The 24,689-nt window shown below is 43.9% G+C and overlaps 1 protein-coding gene across 1 annotated transcript in view; it reads left to right on the forward strand.

The window, feature by feature from the left end:
* The window catches only part of ALDH1A1 (aldehyde dehydrogenase 1 family member A1), a 106,877-nt gene that overhangs the window by 66,192 nt on the left and 15,996 nt on the right, over window positions 1-24,689 (forward strand). Inside the window, exons 10-12 of the mRNA XM_029612350.1 lie at window positions 12,557-12,721; window positions 16,016-16,173; window positions 22,353-22,427. Of these exons, the coding sequence (XP_029468210.1) occupies window positions 12,557-12,721; window positions 16,016-16,173; window positions 22,353-22,427 (398 nt within the window). The remainder of the gene's footprint in view (window positions 1-12,556; window positions 12,722-16,015; window positions 16,174-22,352; window positions 22,428-24,689) is intronic.

Consider the following 24,689-nt stretch of genomic DNA (forward strand, 5'->3'; position numbering starts at 1 on the left):
CCCCTATGTGCGCAAAATGGAAAACACACATGCACTCTCAGCTTTTATAAAATAATATATCCGCACTTACATGCTACTTACTTGTGAATATACTAATTTTACACACAAAACCTCTTTGAAAACAAACTCTATAGTTTTGAAAATCCAAAACTATATACGTATTTATCTCCCCAGAGCCAACCCGACCCTGGGAATACCCCAGCTACAATGTAAGTAAAAGCTTGTGCCTAATGAAACTATGGACGTTGCTTTTCCCACATACTGAGAGAGCAATTTTCAGACATCTGATTTAGACAGGAAATCCCTTTGAAATTTGCCCCTCATCTGCTTTCATCTACTATGTTGCTCTAATTTGAGCTTGGAGCCTGAAAGTGAAGTCATGGGATGCAGAACATACACCAGCTGCTCTGACTTCAGACTTCTGATTGCTTTTTGCTTTTTTGATAATCTCATTGTATTCTATAATGTTAGTCATAAAGGAATCCCATACTACAGTGAAATAAGGTGACTGAGAAGGGTTTATAAAGCAGATAACCCTGGGAAAATTATCAAAGCTACCAAATGTGTCAGGTTCCCAAGGTTCTCAGACTTCATCATTAGGTCTGCATTCAGGATTTGTAAACATATGACCAGTCTCCCTTGGCAAGGTCCCCCTGTGGCTGTGTTGAGGCCCATCCTAATAATTAAAGATCTTGAATGAACAGCTGTCAAAATGATTCTTTCAGTATACAAATATTTTACAACCCACTTGATAAGAAACCCTATCAGTTTCACAGGTTATACTGTAGAAATACTTATTACTTGGCTGGAGCTTTAATGAGATCTCAGCTGGTATTGTAGGATTTGGAAATGTGTTTTTTGGCCCATATTTCTGTTCAGTTGTTAATTCAAAGTTAATCAGAGTATCATTTTACGCAATAATAGAGTTCTGCATCTTTAAAAAGATGGAACTCATAGCAATAGCTTTTTTATTTTAAATTTACAGCAGCTGTCTAAAAAGGTCAAGGCTGACTTAAGTATAGGTGAGCGCTTATAATTTTGTTTTTAAGCATATTTCTGTCTAAAAATCCTTATCCATACGCAAGGTGTTATGTTGTTGATAATGAATAGATAATAAGAAGAGGGAAAAAAAAACACTCTGATAGCCCAAACTGAAATCTTTTCAAGCTGCTGTATTTTGTTCATAGTACAGAATCACTCCTGTTTTCTTGGTCCCATCATCTGAATACACCTTGGGCAGTTGTAACAAGCCATTTATGCAAGTGAATAGTGATTTCTGTGCCTCATGAAGCCATTTGAAAACCAGCCTCCCTCAATATTGCTAAAAAAAACAAACCACGTAGTGTTCCACACTTTCAGCTGCATTCGAGGAAGCTTTCCCAGGGGGTGGGTTAGGCAGAGTCGGAAAATAACGCACGCAGATTGTATTTTCAAGTTTCAGCGCGTTGTTTTCTGTAGATAACCTACCCACACAAAAATGCAGGAGCCAGTGTCCATAGGCACTTTGTACCTGTGGCAAGTTGCAAAGTACATGAGTACCTTGAAAACTGGTGCAAAGTCCTCAGGTGAAAATTTCCTGTGGACCTTGTCTCAAAGTGGACAGTCTGAAAAGTATCCCCCAGCCTGTGAAATCAAAAGATAACTAACAAAGGAGCTGAATTCACAATTATAGCATCGATTGGCCAAGATTGCGTGAAAAAAACACATTTAAAGGATCAAATTATGGAAATGTGGAACAACACATGAGTGGTAGAGGCTTTTTCAGTGCTTTTATTTACAGTGCTTTAAATATTCAGTAATCACAAAGCATTCAAAGTCACAAAACATTTAAGCATTCCTACTTATTTTATTTATTTTTAGTTATTTAAAAGACATTTATGAATCACTCTTCCGGATTAAGAATCAGTCAAAACGATGTGCATAATAAACATCAGCTAAAATAAAACTAAAACAGAACAGAACAAAAATCTGCACACATAATTAAAATGTTGAGAGTTTATCTGCTGCTAACAACCTAGCTTAGCCCTTCAATATACTTTATTTACTGCAACTGCTCAACTTATTTTAGCCCCTTCCATACACTTTGGGCCAATGCAATACTGTGCACTGCGCTAGCGCATGGCTTAACACGCAATTGGACGTTTGTTTTCGATGCAATACAGGATTAGCGCATCCAAAATGTGCGTTCAAACCACCGTATAGCTAATAGTGCTCATCACGTAAATTCCATGATGATGGTGAGGCTAGTAGCTAATACCTGCAAAGCAAAAAAATTGCCACACAGCCAATTCACCCATTGCAATGCGGCAAATTTTATGTCAGCCCAGGGCTGATGGAAAGGTATGCCATGATCAAGGACTCATTCATAAAAACAAAAAAATCCTTTCTGTGATTCCTCCTATTACTATCGTTGTAATACTAAGTAGGAGGAACCACAGACAGCAGAATCCGGCAAAAAAAAATAGTGTCATGTAAAAATAAAATAATTCTGGGCGCCCAAAATAAATGCACAAGATATATGGTCCAGGCCATGTATCTTGTGCGTGTATATTATGCCGGTAGCAGGAGTAAACGGATGCTCGTGTAGAGCGTGCATTTTCACAACCCTCACTGACAGTCACCTCTCCTAGGTGCCTGATGTCAAGGAGGCGCTAGGGGTGCATAATTTTCCCTAGCTCCTCCTTTTTAGCGCAACCCCTCATTTAAATATTGCAGGAGAGGTGGTTGGGCGCACATTAGGAAAACTGGCGCTCAACATTGCATCGGCCCCTTTATTCTCAAGGCTGCTCCACCTCTTTACTCACAGTTCTGGATGAAGGAGCTGCCTTCTCCTGTACTTCCTGGGCCTCCTCCTGCTCCTCTCTGAGGCTATGTTGCATCCTGCTCTGGGAGCCAGCTGGTACCCATAAGGCTCTGTCTTAAGGTGGACCAGGACCAGAGATGGCTGGGACCGATCCTTTACACTGATCTGGGGGGTTTCTCAGGCACCCTCCCTCCCCTACACTCTCCCTCAGCTCAGTCTTATCAGATTGAGCGGCTACTGCTACCAGGGCTATGTCCTGCAGTTGGAATCCACTATTCCTTTGCTTCATTTTTACTCTGGCCTGGAACTTTCTTTTTTTTTTTCTTTGACCCTTGTCAGTATTGTGTTACGAGGTCCTAAACTAGGGACTGCCTCCCTCCTTAACTCAAGAGAATCCAATTCCAGTGTGGCCCTTTCACCTTTTTCCAAGGTTCCCTTCCCCCACCCCTCTGGGGTCTCAGCTGAGGGTTCCCTGTACAACCCCAATTTTTCTTTTACCATCTTCAAAAGTTTCTCTTGTTTCTCTGGATCACACCCCTTGGTTGGTCCCAGAGTCCAACTCTTTATATCGTTAGTTTGTTAGTCCCATCTTGCAGCTTGTCCTCTCCAAGCTGGATCACCAGGACCTCAAGTTCCTCCTTACCCTTCATGACTCGGGCTCCAAGGATTCTTGACCCTTTCTCGCTCACATCTTTGGCCTTCTCCTCCACCTTGACTTTCTGACGATGAGTTGGTCCAATGCTCCTGAATAAGATCTGACTCTTCTTCAGCCAGCTGGACATCCTGGCTCAAGGAGACAGCTTCCGCTCAGAACTGTCCTTGCCTTCTTTCTCTGGCCTTGGCCTTTCAGCTCCTGTTTGTCATAGTCCATGGGAAGTAGGTTAGTCATGATAAGGCACTGTTTCTGCTCATTAAGAGGTAGATTTTAAGAGCCGCGCACAGGCGCACATGTGCCGGCATGCACACCTGGACGCGGCGATTTTGAAACAAATGCGCATATATGCGCGTATATTTCAAAAACGGCTATTCACATGTACATTTGCGTGCTATTTCATACTGACACGCGCATGTGTGTGCAAATGCCACGACGCTAGAGCCCATTTTTCAAATGTGTTCTTGGTTCATCCAGTTAATCAATCAGCCTTCCTACCCCCCCCCCCCCCTCCCGTTACTTTGCCTACCTTTTATCCTGTTAGGCCAGACCACCTAAACCTTACTAAGCAGCCTATAGACCCCAGTGTGTGCTTGTGCACGTAAATATGTACGCAGAGAAATCGTGCATCAGCTCCAGCCTGCCCATGCCCCGCCCCTTTCCCCCCGGAAAACTTTATGCATGGAATGGGAGATACGCGCGTTGTCACAAGCCTTTTAAATCTCTCGTTTTTTTTTTTTGGGGGGGGGGCGCGAGGCTTTAAAATTGACCGGCAAGGTGCTGCTGTTGCTGCTCTCCAGCTTGCAGTGATGCTTTTGTGTCCTGGCTTTCCACCCCCTCTTCCTCCCCCCCCCCCTCCCGGCTCAGGCTTCTCCTCAGCGTGCTGGGTACATGGGGAACACTTCTTGCCTCTCCTATTCTCAGTGGTTTCCAGCTGCTTCTGTACTGGCTGTTCTTCTCGCAGCAGCACTGGCACCACTTGTGTTGCCCTTCTCTCAGGATCTGCTGCTGCCAGGCTTGCTGCTAGGCCTTCATTGACGGTTCCAGCTGCCTCTCTCTCACCAAAGTTTTGGCACCAAGCTTCCATGGTACCAGAGGCTTTCATGGCAGCCCTGCCTTTATTCGCGGGCTCAAAGCTTTTCCTTTTCCTTCAGGGTAGCACTCCAGCAGCAAAACTTTCTTTCATGGGCCACACCCTGTTGCAGCTCCGCTTTCTTCTCTTTTCTCAGGAGACAATATGGCAGCAGGACTTTTCTTTCACCGGCCCAGCAAAAGGCTTGTCCAACACTTTATTTTTATTTTTTTTTTCTTCTCTACACTGGCAGAGCTGCTCTCCGGCCTGGTACACTTTAAATATTTTGACTACTCCTGAAATCATTTAACTACCTGTATCTTGCTTTCCTCATCCCTTGTACAGAACTGTTATTTACCTCAAGTTTAATGCCTCATACCTTGTACAGAACTGTTATTTATCTCAAGTTTAATAGTTATCTGTAAACACTACTGCTATTGCATAGCGCTGTTGTGAGTTCCTGTTGAATGTAAACCGATGTGATGTTACTAAACGATTATCGGCATATAAAAGCCTCAAATAAATAAATAAATAAATAAACTTTAAACTGCCTTTGCAGCCAGGCCCAGGAAAATGTTCTTTTCTGTTTTCTCTCTGTGCACAAATCAGGCTCTGTGTCCTTTTTAATAACACAAGTTTCCAAACAGTGGAAAAAAAAAAACATGTCCTCTTCTTTTTATCTCTCTCTTCCTTCCTTGGAGGCTTGAGCACTGCTCTATAAAAACTTTAAAGCAATCAGGCTTTCAAACAAATCTTTTTTTTTTTTTAAGCTTGGATATCTGGCTGTAAAGCTTAGAAAATCCCACTGCTAACATTATATGTGACACAACACATACGCAGTCAGTGCTTTTATTTACAGTGCTTTAAATCTTCAGTATTCACAAAGCTTTCGTAGTCACAAAACATTTAAGCATTCCTATTCTCAAGGCTACTTCACCTCCTTATTCAAAGTTCTATATGAAGGACCTGGCTTGGCTTCTCCTGTAGTTCCAGGGCTTCCTCCTGCTCCTCTTTGAGGCTATGTACTATCTAAGGTGGCCAACTTTTCCATGGACCAGAACTGGATACCCCACTAAACTTCAGGCTTTGGGAGGGGAGGGGGGGAGGTTACAGAGTACTGTCAGTTGTCAATCCACTCATTACTTGGCTTTCAAGTACCCCCTCAATATGCTTTGTTTTATAAAATGTTATTTCAACTATCCTCATAAACACATCAACCATAGCCTCTCTCATGCAGTTTTACTCTCTTATCACAACTAAAGCCTTTCTAATACACACTCACCTCCAAACTTCCCATAAACATACAGCCTCATATCTTGCACACACACACACTCCCAAACACACAGCCTCTTCTCTCATCCACACATGCACACTCCCAAACACACAATTTCCTCTCTCATATACACTCTCCCAAATGCACATCCTCTCCCATACATACAGCCTCCTCTGTCAGACCCACACAGCCTCCTCTCTCACACACATGCACACTCCCAAACACACAATTTCCTCTCTCAGACAGACACATATACTCCCAAACACACTGCATTTTCCTAGACACAGGCAATTTGCTCTCACTTTCCTTAAAATCTTCCCAGCCTTTCATCTCTGTCTCTCTGGTGCCACCTGTCTCTCAATATGCCCTCCTGCTCCTCTGTGCACTCCTCTCTTGTGCTTCCCTCTGTCTCTCTCCTCCCCAGTGTCTTCCTCTTTCTCTATTTCCTTTCCTTCTGTGTCCCCTTGTCTCATTTGTGCCTCTTCTGTCTCTTCCTTCCTTTCCCCATCAATGTCTCCATCCTTCCCTCATGCTCCCGTTGTGCCTCTCCCCTTTCCTATGACCTTCCTTCCTTCCATACCCCCTCTGTGTCTAACATCTATGCTCCCCATGTGTCTATCTTCCTTTCCCTCCCCTTTTCTCTGTGTCCCCTCTGTCTTTCCCCTTTCCCCTACCCTGTGAGTCTGCTTCTTTCCCCTCCTCTATTCCTGTATCACTTTGCTGGCTCGCTGCAGCCTCCCTCTCTCGGGTCTTAGCCCAGCACTCAGTGAGGGAGGGGGAGGGATCCAGAAGGCATTGCTTCAGGGATCTGTGGAGCCACTGGGAACTGATTCTACTGACTCCCTGTTTTTCCCTCTCCTTTTACCTTTCTAACTTTCTTGAAAGGTAGAGCTAGCAACATTGTGAATTACGCACTTTGTTTTGCTGGTAAACTGAACACGTTTTTTCTCACGTGAGGTCCATGGGATGTGGAACACATGTTTCTAGGATTCTCTTTCTGATCAGAGTAGGGTTGCCTTTTCAGTGCCCTGCCCTGGCGTTTACCAATAAAAGCAGTGGGAACTGAGGGCTGTGTTGTGCCCCGCCTCCTCTCCCCATCCCATTCAATCACAACAAAGGAAAGGAGGCAAGCGGGCAGGAACACAGCTCAGTTCTAGGCTCTTTCTTTCCCTGTGACCAGGAAGCTGTGGGAAACAGGAACAGCCTCCTGCAAAATCCAGTGTCCGGTCAGTACATCTGACCGGACACTGTACAGCTCTGTACAGCACATCTGAAAACCTGGCTGTCGGTCCAGAATCGGGCAGTTGGCAACCCTAGTTCTATCCTGCTCTGGGAGCCATTCGGTAGCAATAGGGCTCTGTCTCTAGGTGGACCAGGACCAGAGATGGCTGGGACCGATCCTTTACACTATTCTGGGGGGCTTCTCAGGCCTTCTGAAAGGGGGAAATTTTGTAACATTGTCCATTTAAAAGTTGGCAAATATGTGCATAAGTAAGGGGACTTATGCATATATTTGCATCAGCTGACCTTCCTGTTGTGAAATTGAATTGTATTAAATATATTTTTTATGACCCCATCCAAATTGGAAGGAGTTCCTCAAAATGGGAATTTTTCATCTGAGTTGCCTGCATAGTACTAATGGAATTTATTAAGGGCTTTTAGAGTTTGGGCTATTATTGTTAGAATCTTATTTGATTTCTCCCCCAAGTAAGGGCTAAATAAGGCAACATATACAAATATGATTTTTTTCCTTATGTGATTTTTTCTTTTTTTTTTTTGTATTTCTAAATAATTGCTGTGCTTTCTATCAAAGCTTTTTTGATTTGTTCTTTTCAAAATGAAATAAAGAGATGATGATAATAATAATAATAATAATAATAATAAAGCAGATCTCCGAAGTATAAACAAATTTGATTTGCAGTCCTGATCCCCACAATGTATTCTTTGGCACAGAGGAACGTACCTGAAGATTGGAGAAATTTAAATTATCGCAAATGGTTTCCTGTGCAATTAAATTCCTCAGTTCAACAGTTGCCACTTCTATGATGTCAGAAGTGGCAAATTGTTCCTGATTGTAGCTCATGAATGTGGCTTGCCCCATTATATGTGCAAACAGGAAAATTAAAGAAAGCTAAAGAAACCAACCCAGTTTCTCAAGTAACATATTTGGGCACATTCATCATTATTCCATAAATGCCAGAAGTTCTTTTATAACATGAGGACTACTTGTTTTCTTACTTCAAAGTAAAGTAGTGTGGATACTGCATTATACTTTGATACAAACAAGCTGGAGGCACTACCTCATCATTTGACAATGCATTTGTGACTTAAGCTTTTATTTTCCCTTCATCAAATCAGTGCTAGCTTGCAAACTTGATTTTACACTGATCCAAGGAAGGGAGCACAGCTCTCGAAAACTAGTAACTAATGCATTTAGTTAAAATATAAAGGTGTTGCCTACAACTTGTTTGTTCACATTATTTATTCTTCAGAGCGAAAAAGGCATGAAGCAACTTGACTGGTGAAACCTGAGAGTATCATTTTGAGTTAGTATGCAGCTGCCAGATGAATTCATGGCATTAAGGGATGGGCAGAGGTAATTTTGCTTTTGGACTTGTACCTTCAATATTTATTTATTTATTTATTTTTTAGAAAAAGCAAGGCTAAAATTTCTTGGGTACAACTGGACAGAATTAGAATTGACTGATCATTGAGTCATTTTGTGAACTTACATTGATCTATGAAGAAAGGGGGAAGTTGCTCAGAAGTTACATTGCTATATAGAGTTCAGTTCACCCTGGAGGCCTGGGTCTTCAAAAGGTGAATGGAAATCAAATGACAGAATTTTCCAAATATCTACTTTCATAAAAGGGAATATTTATAAGGAGCAGAGTGAGCATGAGTTCTTTGTGCCGCGGCTTAGTTAATGCTCCTTGGTCCATGAGGCTATGCCAGCAGCTGGAGAGCTCACTTTGACACAGGCCAGGCTAGAGCTTTACCTGTACCAACTGCCTACATCACGGCTTGAGGCCTTGGGTTCTAGCAGCCAGGAGGATTTAGATGGTTTGAGAGAAGTAAGATAGAATCCAGAGACAGGCCAGTAGTTGGGGCTGGTGGTGACAAGACATAATCTAGGTTCAAGATGAAGGTCAGGTCCTGGTGGCAAGTAAGGGATATATCTAAATCCAAAGCTGAGATGTGTACTGGAGAGCAGGCCAAGACAGACAAGGAACAAAGAAACAAGACAGGATAAGATGGGCATGGCAAAGCAAGATGAGACTTTGAAGAGAAAGACAAGGTCAAGGCAGGGAGACAAGGCAAGGCAACAAAGAGGGGTGGGAGTAGGAACAAGACAAGATGAGGAGAGGAAAAGCTGTAGTGTATGAGGTTGGACTGGGCTGGTAGGCAGGATGAGGTATGGCTGGACTGGAAAGCAGGGCAAGGCTTGGCTGAGCTGGAAGGCAAGATGAGATGGCTGGGCTGGAAGGTAGGACAAGACTTGGCTGGGCTGGAACACAGGATGAGGCTTGGCTGGACTGGAAGGCAGGATGAGGCTTGGCTGAGCTGGATAGAAGGACAAGGCAAAGCTGGAAAGCTAGACAAGGCAAGGCAGAGACAAGACTAAAGGCACTGGCAACTTGACTACAAGTAGCAAGACATGTTGCTGAGGTGAAATGGGAGAGTCAGAAGAGTCCCTTTATAGGGATGATGCAGCTGATATAAGTGCCATGGCCTTATCCTGATATGTGCGCTTTAAGGCTGGGCATCCTACACATGTGGACTCCTAAAGAGAGCAAGAAGAGGGGCGAGGATAGCTACATCCATGCCGCATGGGAGAGACCTTACCATCTGCAGAAGCCTGGCTGTGGTGCATTGCTACGGGTGTCGGGGTCATTTGTGCTGGCTCAGGGGGACTTTTCACAAGCCATCAATCATAACAATACCCCCCTTAAGCCCACTCCTCAGGCCTCTTTTCTTCAGCTTCTGGAGAGAATGTCAATGGTGTAACTTTTCCAACTGGGGACCTGGGAGGTTCGATCTGAGTTCCAGCAAAAGTTTAAAAAATGGATTTTGAAGAGACATGAAGGCGAAGAATCCTAAGAGAAAGAAAATCATGAGTTGAGGGCCCTTGGATCATCATGTTGAATGAGGACAGCCCCTGCTTCCCTGGTAGTTGAATCTACGTCAGCGAAGTGTTTCAAGGTGTCCAAGCTGTCAGCAAAGCTGCAAGGTGACAAAGTCCTAGGTTGTTGCTTATGGCCTTTGTCAGAAAGCAATGTGTACCAGAGTGGCAGATGTGACTGATCAGGCAAGGTAATCTGAACTGCTGTAACCAGAGTGGCACAATGCTCTTGGTAAGAGGGGCCCTAATGCTCAATCTGCAATGTGGGCTAGTCAATCAATAACTGGTGGAGTCTTAGCCAGGGTAACCCAAGGATGACAGGGTTCACTGCCTTAGATAGCATGTAGAACTGTGTGCTTTCTCTATGTGAATCAATCTTCATGGTGATGGGCAACATGGCCAAGGTCATACTGCCAGGCAGAGGATCACCATAGAAATGGTGTGAGGTCTTGGTTAGCTAGCCATATTGGTGTAGCAGTAACTCCTGAATAAAATTGACCCCCCACTCCAGGTTCCAGTATAGCTTAAGTTCTCATGGTATGTTCCCCAAAGGTGAGACATACTGGTACCACTGGTTGTAAAGAGGGAGCCGGATAACACAGTGCCATCTTCCTGACTAAGCATCTGTTCTGAGGATTTACCAGCTTCTTAGGGTAGTGGAAAGTGAAATTCCCCTAGGTGCACAGTAAAGACAGACATTATCTTGTCTTCGCCTCTGTTTCTTTTCTTCTGAGAACCAAGTCCTACCTAACTGTATGGGTTCTTTGGAGGCACTAACCTTCATGGGTCCATGCAAGCTTCATGGAATACTGGAAGTCAGGAGTCAAATGAGTAGCTCAGAGACATCTTCTTCTACAGAACTTGTTCCTGGAACCTTAATTCCATGCAGATAGTCAAGGCAATGAGCACTTCTAGAGAGGGAGGAAGATCTCAGCCTGCCAACTCGTCTTTTATTCTTCCAGTTAGACTTTGCCAGAACATGGCCATTTTGACTATCTTCTCCCTAGCCAAGCTTGCAGAGCAAAGTGGGAAACTCTACTACATACTCTCCCACAGTGCGAATGCCTTGGCGAATACATAGTAATTCTGTTGCTACAGATGAGACTCAACCAGGATATAGAAAATCATATGGAACTGTCACACAAAGTTGTCCAAACATCCAAAGAAAGGATCATCTAGTTCTCACGAGGGAGAGGCCCAGGCAAGGGTAGGACCATCCAACAAGGAGGTTATCTTAACATAGTCTAAAGAAAAACAAGCTGCCTGTAGCTTGAAATGCATTTTGCAGACAGTGAGGAAGCTTCTGCATCCTTTGGTCTCACCACTGTACTTAGGAGGTGACGGAAGCTGCATCGTAGATTCCACAGCCCGAACAGGCCCAGGTGGATGGTTCACCAGAACTGGTCCTGGAGCTGGAGCTGGTAGTTGGGCCTGCACGGCATCCAATCGCTGGGCCAAGGCCCGAAGTAACCTAGTTACATGGACAAGCTGCTGTTGGGTTTGCTGCAAAATCTGTAAGGAACAGAGTGAGCATGAGCCCTTCATATTGCAGTGTATTTGCCAAGAACTACACTGGCAGCTGGAGATCATGCTTTGATATGGGCCAGGCTAAAGATTCACCCGATTCAGCTGCCTCCACTGTGGGTTGAGCCCTTGGGTTTTGGCAGCCGGCAGGACTTAGGTTCAGAGACAGGCCAATCACAGGAGCTGGCCCCTGCTACACTGCTTCCTTTTACTCAACTGAATTCTATTGGTGTGGAATTAGAAAAACAGTCTCTGTAAAAAATGTATAAAAATCTCATTTAAAATGGTTTTCAGTGATATGGGGAACCCTACTGATTGCACAAGAATCTCAATACACTATCCACACAGGTCCCCCCCCTCCCCACTCCCATACACACACCCCATTCCTACCTCCTTCCTGCAGATGCTCTAACAAGTATACACTAGAGGGACCTACCCCATACCCATGTACTCTAGGAATGTATAGCTACTTCTCCATATGCAGCAATATATTTTGTTCTAAAAACCAATGAAATTTGCCTTTGAATTGATTTAGTGAGGAGGTGTAGCTGCCCGTGGATTTCAGCCATGTAACTGCATAATGGTTCTCTCTCCTTGTTCAATCAAGGGGAAGGTGAAAAAAAAAACCCCACTTTGCTTCTGTCCTCGGTTCTGAAGAATAATTAAAAATGTTCATTTCCTCTCTACTCCCAAAAGTCCCTGCTTCAGCACTTCTTCCCAGACTATTACCAGACTTGAACAACTAAATCAGCCTTAGTTTTACAGGTCAAAATATATACTGTAATTTCATCTACTGTGACTCTTGCCAGAGAACAAATATTACAAAAGTGACAACTTATTGTCATTTAAAACAGGTACTTTAATCACATTTATGCAAATGTATGCAAAAGATGCCAAATACAATAAGAGTTAATTTTGTTTTAATGCATTTTTGTGCTGCGTAATAGCGTCCAGCCACCATTGCAACATTTCCCAAAAGTAGTAAAACCAAGCTGAATTTCCAGCAGACACTTCAAACCAGAGGAAAACATTAAGCCTGTTAAATGTTCTTGGGAAGGGGTGAGAGGGAGGAGCACTACTTATCTTTCCTGTGATATTCTTTCATGCAGATTAATAAGACGCAGTTCAACAACATCCTTTCTTTAATTGAGAGTGGGAAAAAAGAAGGAGCCAAGCTGGAATGCGGAGGGGCTCGCTGGGGAGACAAAGGTTTCTACATCCAGCCCACAGTCTTTTCCAATGTTACCGATGAAATGCGCATCGCCAAAGAAGAGGTAAAGACAAAAAAAAATAAAGATTATACTCTGTGTACCTTCCATACCATCTTCATTTTTATTTAACAAATGTCGAAATAAGTCACTAATTATAGCATTTGCCGTTCAGCTTATAAAACCCTGCTCCCGTGAAGAGGAATCTCATTCTCTTCTATATCCCAAGCAAACAGACTCAGCTTTCTTTAGGAGAAAATGGTCAGGAACGTTTTGAAAGGCCAAGTCATGATGCATGGTGAAGAAGCTTCTCCCAAAGAAATAGGCCTAGATCTGTTTCATTTTCATTGCTTTTTACCCATCTGAGACTGCGTGACATTTCTCTTTCCTTTACGATCTACTCTGTTCTATCATGGTAGCATCTCTTCTCCATAATGCATTAAAATCTATTTCAAATCATTTCTATACATATTACAAGATGCTTGGAAAAATTCTATATTGCATTGTTCAAATAGTTGAGACCGGTTTCGGTCTCATTCAATGGGAAAGTGAAGTGGGAAATCCACTTTCTCTACTCTCATTTGACTTTCAGCAATAAATCTCAGTGGGAATATGACAAACGACACATATACACTCAGTACAGACACTTTGGCCTGGATTCATCATTCTTCGCAGAATGATGAATCCTGTGAAAATGGGGGGCAGGGGGGTGAAGGAGGGTGGTCCTTCAAAAGCCCACAGCCTTCACACCACAGCGGTGCATCGGCTGCTGGCTTTTGCACTGAATAGCGCCACCATGAAAGATGGTGCTATTCAGCGCGCTACTGCAGACGATAATGTGTTAGTAACATTATCGCTGGCAGCGAAACCACCGCCGACTCCACCCCCTGCCCCGACTACTCCCCCTAATTTGCATTATATCGCATGCGAAAACGCCCTTTTCACATGCGATATGGCCTTATCACGTGCGTTAGGGCCCTAATGCATGCGATAAAGCTTTGTAAAATAACCCCCTTTGTCAGTTACATGGGCTAGATACCTCAACATGTATTGCTAAAAAGCAGGCTATTTCTGTAGTAACCAATGGGGTAGATTTTAAAACCCCTGCGCGCGTAAACCCTCCCGGATTTACACGTGCAGGGCACTCACGCGCCGGCGCACCTATTGGGGTAGATTTTCAAAGGGGTACGCGCGTAAGATACGCGTGTACCCCCGAAAACCTACCCCAAACCCCCCCTGTGCGCGCCGAGCCTATTTTGCATAGACTCGGCGGCACGCGCAAGCCCTGGGACACACGTAAGTCCCGGGGCTTGCAAAAAGGGGCGGTCAGGGGCGTGACCAGGGGGCGCAGTTAGGGATTGGGGGCGAGTCCGGGGGGGCATGTGGGCAGTCCGGGGGTGTGGCTGAGTGCCCCGACACAGCGGCCTGTGTTGGGGCCTGCCGCGCCGGCGCACGTAAGTTACTACTGCCCGGAGGCAGTAGTAACTTCTCCGATAAAGGTGGGGGGGTTGTAGATAGGGCCAGGGGGTGGGTTAGGTAGGGGAAGGGAAGGGAAGGTGCGGGTGGGGGGGGGGGGGTAGAAAAAGAGTTCCCTCCGAGGGCCGCTCGGATTTCGGAGCGGCCTCGGAGGGAACGGACAGCGCGCACAGGGCTCAGCACGCACAAGTTGCACAAATGTGCACCCCCTTGCGTGCACCAACCCCGGATTTTATAAGATACGCGCGGCTACGCGCGTATCTTATAAAATCCAGCATGCTTTTGTTCGCGACTGGTGCGCGAACAAAAGTACGTCCGCGTGTATGTTTTTAAATCTACCTCATTTTGCATAGGCCGTTGGTGCGCGCAAAGCCCCGGGACGCGCGAAAGTCCTGGGGCTTCGTAAAAGGGACGAGAGGGGACGTGCCCGAGGGGCGTGTCCGGGGGCAAGGGGCTGTCCGGGGTGGGTCTGGGGTGGGTCTGGGGGCGTGGTGACGGTTCGGGGGCAGGCTGGGAGGGCGGTTCCGAGTCCCCCGGCACTGCGGCCTGTGCCGGGGGATGCCAGGATGGCGCGCGCAAGTTACGCCTGCTTCAAGCAGGCGTAACTTGCCCAACATGAGAGACTCTTGAGGAAATTAAAAAGTCATGGGATAAGAGGCAATGTTTTATTGTGGACTGAGAACTAGGTAAAAGGTAGAAATCAGAGAGTAGGGCTATATGGTTGATTTTCTCAATGGGGAAAGGTGAATTGTGGAATGCCCCAGGGATCTTTACTGTGACCACTGCTTTTTAAAATATTTATAAATGACCTAGCGATTGAAACAAGGAGTGAGGTGATCAAATTTGCTGATGATACAATTTTATTCAAAGTTGTTAAATCACCAGAAAATTCTACGAAATTGCAAGAGGACCTTGTGAAACTGGGGAGACTGTGCATCCAAATGGCAGATGATATTTAATGTAGAAAAGTGCAAAGTGATGCATATAGGAAAGAGCAACCCAAATTATAGCTATACAGCCCAGGGTTTCACACTGAGAATCACCACCCAGGAAAAGGAACAAGGCATTATCATGGATAATATGTTGAAGTTCTCTGCTCTGTGTGTGGCGGCGGCCTAGGAAGCAAATAGAATGCTAGGAATTATTAGGAAAGGAATGGAGAATAAAAGAGAGAATATCACTCCATGGTGCAACCTCATCATGAGTATTGTATGCAGTTCTGATCATCACATCTCATAAAAGATATGGCAGAATTAGAAAAGGTACAGAGAATGATGACCAAAATAATAAAGGGGATGAAATGATTCCCCTATAAGGAAAGGCAAAAGAGATTTGGACTCTTCAGCTTGGAGAAGAGATGGCTGAGGGAGATATGATAGAGGTCTATAAAATAATAAGTGGAATGGAATGGGTAAATGCAAATTGGTTGTTCACTTTTACAAAGAGTTGGGGGCCACACAATGAAGTTACTAGGGTAATTAGGAGAAAATATTTGTTTACTCAATGCATAATTAAGTTTCAGAATTCATTGCTGAAGTCTATGGTGAAAGCTGTTAGTGTAGTTGTGTTAAAATATTATCAAGTTGGACTTGAAGTAATCTATCAAACTTTTGGGATCCTGCTAGGTATTTTTGACCTGGACTGGCCACTGTTAGAAATTCTCAGTGTGGCTCAGTATGGCAATTCTTATGTTCTTGTGTTTTTATTGTTTCGATATCCTTTTGCTATTTACTGGAACAGAAGTTTAACTTGCTAACCCCTACCCCTTCCCCCATCTACAAAAATATTTATAGTGAAAGAAGACAGGTGATGGATTGAGAGAGCTTTCATGAAGCTTTATAGAGCGTTACAACTTTTTTTTTCTCTTTAAACTCTTTGAAATAGATATTTGGACCAGTGCAGCAAATCATGAAATTTAAAACAATAGACGAAGTCATCAAGAGGGCAAACAACACTACATATGGACTGGCAGCAGGCGTTTTTACCCAAGACATTGATAAAGCATTGACCGTTGCATCTGCTTTTCAGGCTGGAACTGTATGGTAAGCATCAATTCACTTGAGATATGCTGTAGACATTCAGATGCCAAAATTAATATTCAGCAGGCTGGTGAGCAAGAAATGTACTGACATATAACAGCAGAACACAGCCGGATAAGTGTTCTGCTGAATATAACTAGCTAAATATACTCCAGAAAAGTCATCAAGGGAATACTAGGTCAAATATTTTTCTGACCAGACTCACCCAGGCAATTTTCTGTAGCCGAATTTTGAAAAGGCAATCTGTTACACAGACAAAATGTAGACAGCACAGGGCAGGGGGATATTCAAATCTCTAGTTTTGTCTGGGTAATTTGAAAAGTTGCCTGGACAAACTCTTCAAATATCAACCTCACAATTCCTAGTCTGCACATTCATATAAAGTTACATTTTATTTTTTCTCGTGGCATCCCAGTTAACTTGTTTTTCCCGTTCATTCTGGCATATAGGTATCTTCCTTACACCACTCCAGACATATAGAGGCCAATATTTTAAAAAAAAACATATAATGGATCATTTATCCTGCTAAAGTCAGCGGGATAACTTATTCTGGATATTCAGTGGAATAAACAACCCACTGAATATCCCCAAATAAACCCACTGGCTATCTTTTCAATATCCTCCTCTCCAGCACCTGAAAAACAAACCAAATAATTCCTCCCTCCCGCCCACCCCAACAAAAAGCAATAGTCCTCCCCACTAGCATTGATCCCTTCTCCTGATCCCCTTCCCTCCCTCTAGTGTTGTCAGAGCAAAACTGCTTGCGGAGAAAGCAGGAGGGGGAAGAACGAGTCCTCCTGCCAGCTCGGTTTGAGGTCACTTGGGGGTCAGTTTTGGGGATTCTGAGGAGTGCGTGTGGGGGTGGGGTGGGCAGGTAATGGTGGAAATAGTTTTCTTATAGGGAGGAAGAGGGAAGGGGATCCCCTAGCACTTTTAAACTTTGGGAGGGAAGAGGGATCAGCCCTAGGAGAGGCATTCATACATTGGTAGTGCCAGGAGAAGAGCTTGTGGGACAGTGTGTTTGTTTCTCAGGGGCTGTGAGGGAGGGCCTCAGGGGGGGAAATCAATGCCATGGTGGGTGGGAGGAGCATTTCTTTTCGGGTGTTGGGAAGGAGGATTTGGAGGACATTAGGGTTGCGTTTGTGTCCTGAGAGGGAGAGAGAATTGGGGGGGGGGGGGGGGGGGGGGGGGGGGGGGAGGGCGATAGTGGGTTTGTTTCTTGGATTCTGGGAGGGATCAGTGCTTGGGGGAACATTGTTGGGGGTGTTTTTGGGTGCCGGGAGGGAAGGAGGGGGCTGCTGGCTTTTTTTCTCTAAAAGAACTTAGCAGGTTAGTTCAGTTTTCATTGCTAAATTTGATTGGCCAGCCCAGTAGCACAGCTAGATTTAGCCAAATTTTCCGCTGGAGGTCTAATCCATTAAATCCAGATGAAAATGTGCGTTAAGAGAACCAGTTATCTTTGCTTCCGAGCAGCTTTTTGAAAATTCACCCCCTCAGTATCCAGACTTTCTTGGATTTGGATGGGAAAATTCTTGGTTAGGTAATAATCAAAAGACTGCAATAAATTAATCCCAGGACAGGCATGACATAGATTTTGTTTCTAAAATAAACCTAATACCTTGCTTACATAATCTTGATTTGATTAGATTATTTTGTTTTTTACTTGACAGGTCTAATCACTCTCCTTTAGCCAGGGTCTTGGTAAACAGTTTTTTGTCCCAGGAATTTGCATTAAAATATGGTATCTAAAAAAATTGTCTTTTTTTTCACCCCTTTAAGTCATTGCGGCTCTTGAACTCTTAGCAGGTGCATTCAGGAGCATTTTCAAAGTATAGAAGCTGGAAACATCAAACTAAAATCAACTTTTTTCTTAAATAACATGATTGTTTTTGAAAGAGGGCCCCCAGTCTCACCCTTCCCCCAAAAACACTTTGATTGATGAATAGCTCCATCCAGGGCTGTCACAATGGATGGTCAAGCAGGGTGACTGCCCTGGGCGTCAAGCCTGGGAGGGAGGAAGGAACCACACTGCCCTTTGGAGTCAGTCTGTGAGTCTGTGGGCGCATGCACACCCAAAAGGGAAGTGGGACACCAAAAGCAGTCCTTTCCCTGGGCACTGTTTTATCCAGGGACTCCCTTTTTTGTAAGGAAAGTTTCTACTGAAATGAATCATAGAACAAATTAAGAAACACATTATCCCGGTCAGCTGTCCTGAGATTCTCCCCTCATCTGGCACCTCACCTCACACTGGCTTGCTGCTACCCAAGAGGACCAGTCTGGAATGAGGCAGACGGTCCCCTTTTGACCTCATCATGTAGTTTATAAAATAAAGCCCTTTTTCCCCCCAGCTGCTTACTACTAGAGTATGCTAAAATGAAGGTTGAATGCACATCTCAATAAGATGAGTTTCAAGTGATTTCACTAGCAAAGTGTAAGACAAAATGTTCATCAAAACAAAAACACATGAACAACAGGTTTTTCAGCTCTGCAGGGGGATTTATAAAAACTGTGTTCTTTGACAAATGCTCCAGCCATAGAATTTAATCTGAACATGTTGAAGGACATTTTTTGGTAGTGAGTGAATTTCACTCTTTTTGCTCATTTGCAACTCTCCTTTTTTAAATTATTTTTTTGGGGAAACTTAAAAGGCTGCAGGAACTGATGAATGTCACCAGTTTCTGCCTCTCTTATGGAGATTTCCCCATACAGATCTTTAAGGAACAGTTTTACATATATAAATATTGTGCTTTACTCATGGCCTTACATGTCATGTGCCAGCACAAGATAGTGGAGAATGTTGCTTACGCTTGTTAGTCGATGTCTGGAAATGACCTAATCTGGGGATACAAAGCGCATTAATATGTTAAAGTGCAATAAAGAATTTAATTTGAAATTCAATAGTTATGATAAGCAACCTTCCATTCACCTGTTTATTCAGAAATCATTTAAAAATTAGATATCAATGGAGGAGCTAAGTTATTTAGTAACATATTCAACCTGCCCCCTGCGTGAAGTGCATATGTTATATCTCAAGTCTAGAGCCGGGTGGATTTTTTTCAGAACAGATTTGTTGATCAAGTCACTGAACCTAGAAAAAATGGGAATTTGTCTGTCAAAGCATTTTATTGCTGCTTTCTGAAGACTCATGCTTGCTGTGTCTCTGTCACTGTTAACTTTTGCGTTTGTTACTCTAGCCACACCAGATTTTCAAGGTGTGTCAGAGGGGAGGGTTGGGGTTTTTTTTTTAATCTGCGCAGGGGCACATCCCGGAAAGTAGGGGCTTTTTTGGCTTTGGGTGCAGCTTTTTTGTCAAAAGTGCATTTGAAGAATTTGCTTCGGACTTTTTAAAAATTCACTGCAGATTTAATTGGATTACAGATACGTTTAGGTTTTTTTTCTTTTAATCCAAAACATAAATAATTCAATCAGTTAAAATGTTTTTCATATTTTCACAAATTCGCTATTGAAAAAGTGAAATGAATTTTCCTGGTGGATCTGAGAAAAAAAATCAGAAAATTCTGTCTTGCTCGAACCAGGCTAATATCCTCCTGGTTCAAATTTGACTTTGACTAGTTTGTACTGCAGCTCTCTACTCCCTTGTTTTGATATTCATCTGAGGGTCTGTCAAATCTTGATTAACAATTAAATACAAGATACACAAATTTTCATGCCAGCATGGCAGCTAAGCTTCTTTGTTAACCTAGATTGTCACAATAGGTTCAGTGCTAGTAACTGGAAGGGTAAAAGAGCAGATCAGCAACTCAGCACATGCCCTGTTTCTTATAAATTTCCTCTTAGCATCTGTTGCTTGCCTCCATCCTTACCAACATGCTGGGCTATCTGGACCTTTGTTCTGACCCAATCTGACAAGTGTAAAGTTCTTTAAATACTAGGTAAATTAATGTAATATAAGATTTCACCTGTACCCATTCTGCTATTGGAATGAAATAGTGCTGCACTTGAAAATATGAAAGGATAACTAATGCCTGGTTATTTACATGCTGGGTTCACTAAGTATAAATCCACTGACTAAGCTCATGGTTCCTGGATCCTGTCCAGCTGATTAATATTGTTTAACATCACGCACATATTGCCAAAGTAAATTAGAGGATTAAGTGCTGAGCTTCCCTTAAGCATTTAGGATTGTGTCCTTTAAGGTGGAATCATGATGATTAATGTCGGTAGATGGCACAGGCAGTCGTGTGTATGATTGTGATTATTACTTTTGTATGCGTGTGTTAGAGTTTATGAAAGAGCAGTAGCAAGATCTGTCAAGGGTATTTATGAAAATAAGGAACAAAAATTGTAAATATGTTGCTGTCTATTGAAGGATATATTATTAACATTTATAGGAGCTTGCGTTAAGACTTGTGAGTTCTCTTGATAACTGACTCAAGGCAAGGAGGACTTTGTGTATGTAAAGTGGCATCTGTGGCCATTGTATTTTGTGCCATAGTGGGAAAATGGTAGGGATGTGCAGCCCCCAGATTTTCAGTTTGGATGTTTGGGGTTTATATGTTTGTTTTTTTAGGGGGGGGGGGGGGTGTTTTTATTCACTTCCTGTTTAATTTTTTTTTATTTTTATTTGGTTTGTTTGCCAAACCAAAAAAAAAGAACTAATTAAAAAAAGGCCTCCGGTAGCCCTGACTGGGCCTTCCTGAGCCAAATGACTGCCCCGAGCTGGGACCAGCACTAGGGCCTAGCCCCAAGCCGGAGCCAAGCCGTGAGCCAGGTATTGCCTGGAGCAGGCTCGGAGCCAGGTCCCTCCCCCCCATTTACAAATGCTGGGGTCAGAGAGCCCCCACCTCAGCCCCCCACTTACCCTATTCCCAGATCTTGATGGCAAAAGGGCAGGTGCAATGCCCAATTGTTCTCACCTGGTAAAGTTGCTTTAAAAATGCCACCGTTTGCTTGGAGGATAATGACAAAGTGACATCACTTTAGCACCTTCCTCCAAAGTGGCTGGCACCATTTTTAACATATTTTAATAGAAATGTATGGCCATATATCAAAATGGCACCAGCTGCATCAGTGAAAGGTGCAGAAGTGACATCACTTCAGTGTAATCCTTAAAGCAGACAGCATCACTGGGCAGGGTAACTGGGATTCACTCCTGACCTTTTCTCATCAGGATCTTGGAAGTGGGTAAGTGGGGGTCCAGGGTGGCAGCTGTCCAGCTATAGCACTTTTAAATGAAGGGGAGGGGCCAGCCTTAGCCCTGGCTCTATCTCTGGATCTGGGCAAGCCTCAGCACCATATCTAGCTCTGGGGCAGGCTGGATTATATTTTTTGGCTCAGGGTGGTCTAACCAGGACCACTAGAGTCCCATTTTTTAACAAATGCCACCAGTACAAGAATACTCAAAAATTTGGGAATATTTTTGTAGGAGGCTATTTTCAGTTCATTTCATTCAGAACAAACTGAAAATGGACTCATTCGTTGCATTTTGGGCATTTGTTAAAAACAAATACACATTCTTTAAAACTAACAATCCAACTAAATGCACCACTGTATTACCACAATGTGCACAGTAATTGAATTTATGAAGATGGAGGTGGCTATTTCATATATGTCCCAAGTACCAACCATGGTTATGGCGCCATAATTATTTCATCTGTGGCCCAACTAACCATAATTGGTACTTGGAACACATATGAAAAAGCCACCTTCATCTATATAAATGTAATTGCTGTGCATGTTGTGGTAATACAATGGTGCATTTAGTTGGATTGTTAGGAATGTTGAGTTTTTAGAGTTCAACTGAGTACATTCTCAGTGTGAAGATCAGTTGATTGCATCCTTCAAAACTGGCAGGGCATATAATTTAATTTTTCCAGTGCAGTTTACTCAACCCTTAGAAGATGTTCTTTGTAGTGTTATTTATTAATGTCTCTTCATTTTCTGTATCACATGCTTGTTTCTAAACAAAAATCTTTTTATAGAAAATGGATTCCTTGAGACGTAATAAAATGTTTTGATTGCCCAAGCTATAAAGAAACAAACACTGTTCTTTTTAATAATGTGACTACATTTTTCTTTATGAATGTTTGTTAAGTGGGGCAAACAGAAAATCAGATTGCCTGCATGTATACAATACGACTTTTCAGAAAGGCCCAGCATGGTATACTGGGAATTGAAAGAATATTATACTATGCTTAAAGGTATCTTAACTTCTTCATCAGGGTTAACTGCTACAGTTCATTGTCTCCTCAAGCTCCCTTTGGAGGATTTAAAATGTCAGGAAATGGACGAGAAATGTAAGTAAACAAATAATCTGAACATAATAACAATTTTATAAATTAAGGGTTCCACTCCTTAAAGTGCTTTGATTTCATATAGAAAATGCTGAAACACAGAATCACTTTCCTATGTTTGTGAGTTTATTGCTTGTGAGTGACCTGTCAAATCTCTTACTGAAGCTTACAATGCAATAGCTATGCAGTCATTACTTACCGTTTACCATATTTTTGCTAAAATAGCAGACTGAGAAGAACCCTTAAGGAACAAAGTTCTGTCTGCATAAATCGTTAGGAAAACTATTTCATGTTAACTCAGCTTGTCTCTGTGGAAATAATTTCACATCCCCAGCATTAAAGTAAATGATGGTACAGAATACATGGATCTCACAGAACGTTGGCTTGAATAGCAGCAATATTTATATTTTTTACAAAGGCTGGAAAAAGGAAAAGAAGCATGGCTTTTAAAATTATTTTACATTGCATTTACTGACTCATGAATTTTTCATCTTGGCGCCGTCAGGTTTCTTATGCACATCTGCTCTGTAACTTTCACTTCATATCTATGCCTTCATGTACATGAAAATTAATATCAAATTCCAGGATATGTGCTTTTTCAACCCAGATGATTGTTTCAGGACTTGGCATTATCAGACAGCAAGATGGCCATTGTCTAATGGTATTAGTTACTTAAAGAATCCTCCTGTCATTTGTTACTTTTTACAGCTGAGGGGGGCGTAGGGACATGTTCAAAGGAAAATGGGAGGGAACGGGGAAGGCAGTGCGGCTCGGAGCAGGGGTCGGCGTGTGCAAGGGGTAGATTTTAAAAAGGACCACGCGGGAATACATGTGCACCTGCCGACCCCGGATTTTATAACATGTGCATATAGGGCCAGATCTTAAAATCCACATGCGGGCGTAGATTTGTTCGCACAACCCGGCGCAAACAAATCTATGCCCGATTTTATAACATGTGCGTGCTGCCCGCATGTTATAAAATCCGCATGTTATAAAATCCGGGCTCAGCGCGCACAAGGGGATGCACACATGTGCACCTTGCATGCGCCGAGCCCGAGGGGAGCCCCGATGGCTTTTCCTGTTTCCTCTAAGGCCGCTCCGAAATCGGAGCGGCCTTGGAGGGAAATTGTTTCCAGCCCCCCACCTTTCCCTCCCTTCCCCTATCTAACCCACCCCCAGCCCTACCTAAACCCCTCCCCACCTTATCTTGTTGAGTTACGCCTGCTTCTGGCAGGCGTATGTGCGTATGTGCCGGCTCGCCATCCCCCCGGCACAGGCTGCTGTGCCAGAGAATTCGGCCCCGCCCTCGACCCGCCGTGACGCCCCCGGCCCCACCCCACACCACCCCCCCAAACCTGCCCCCAGACCGCCCATTTTTGAAAGCCCCAGGACATGCGTGCGTCCCGGGCTTGCGCACGCTGCCGAGCCTATGAAAAATAGGCTTGGCGCGCACAGGGGTAGGTTTTCAGGGTTTACGCGCGTATCTTACGCGCATAACCCTTTGAAAATCTACCCCATATTGTAGCACTTTTCAAAAGTATGGGGCAGATTTTAAAACATCTGTGTGGGCATAGATTTGTTCGCGCAACCCGGCGTGGACAAATCTACGCTTGATTTTATAACATGTGCACGCTGCCGCGCGCATGTTATAAAATCCAAGCTCGGCGCACGCAAGTGGGTGCACACATGTGCACCTTGTGCACGCCAAGCTCAAGGGGAGCATCGATGGCTTTCCCCGTTCCCTCCAAGGCTGCTCCGAAATTGCACACATGTTATAAAATCCAGGGTCGGCGCGCACAAGAGGGTGCACAATTGTGCAACTTGCACACGCCGAGCCTCGTAGCCTTCCTCCGTTCCCTCCGAGGTCGCTCCGAAATCAGAGCGGCCTCGGAGGGAACTTTCCTTCCGCCTTCCCCCACCTTCCCCTACCTAATCCGCCCCCCAGCCCTATCTAAACCCCCCCTGACCTTTATCGTCGAAGTTACGCCTGCTTCCGGGCAGGCGTAACTTGCGTGTGCCAGCTGGCTGCCGGTGCACCATCCCTTGGTAGGGCCGCAACAGAGGAGGCCTTGTCCCCACACCCGAACCGCCCCCGAATCAGTGCCCCACCCATGGCCCCACCCCCAGAATGCTCCTTTTTCAAAGCCCTGGGACATATGCAAGATAGGCTTGGCGCACGCAGGGGTAGGCAGGGGCAGGTTTTTGGAGGTTACTCATGTATCTTAAGCGCATAGGCCGGATTTTAAAAGCCCTGCGTGCGGAAAT

This window comes from Rhinatrema bivittatum, chromosome 1 (assembly GCF_901001135.1).
Source record: "Rhinatrema bivittatum chromosome 1, aRhiBiv1.1, whole genome shotgun sequence".
Classification (NCBI taxonomy): domain Eukaryota; kingdom Metazoa; phylum Chordata; class Amphibia; order Gymnophiona; family Rhinatrematidae; genus Rhinatrema; species Rhinatrema bivittatum.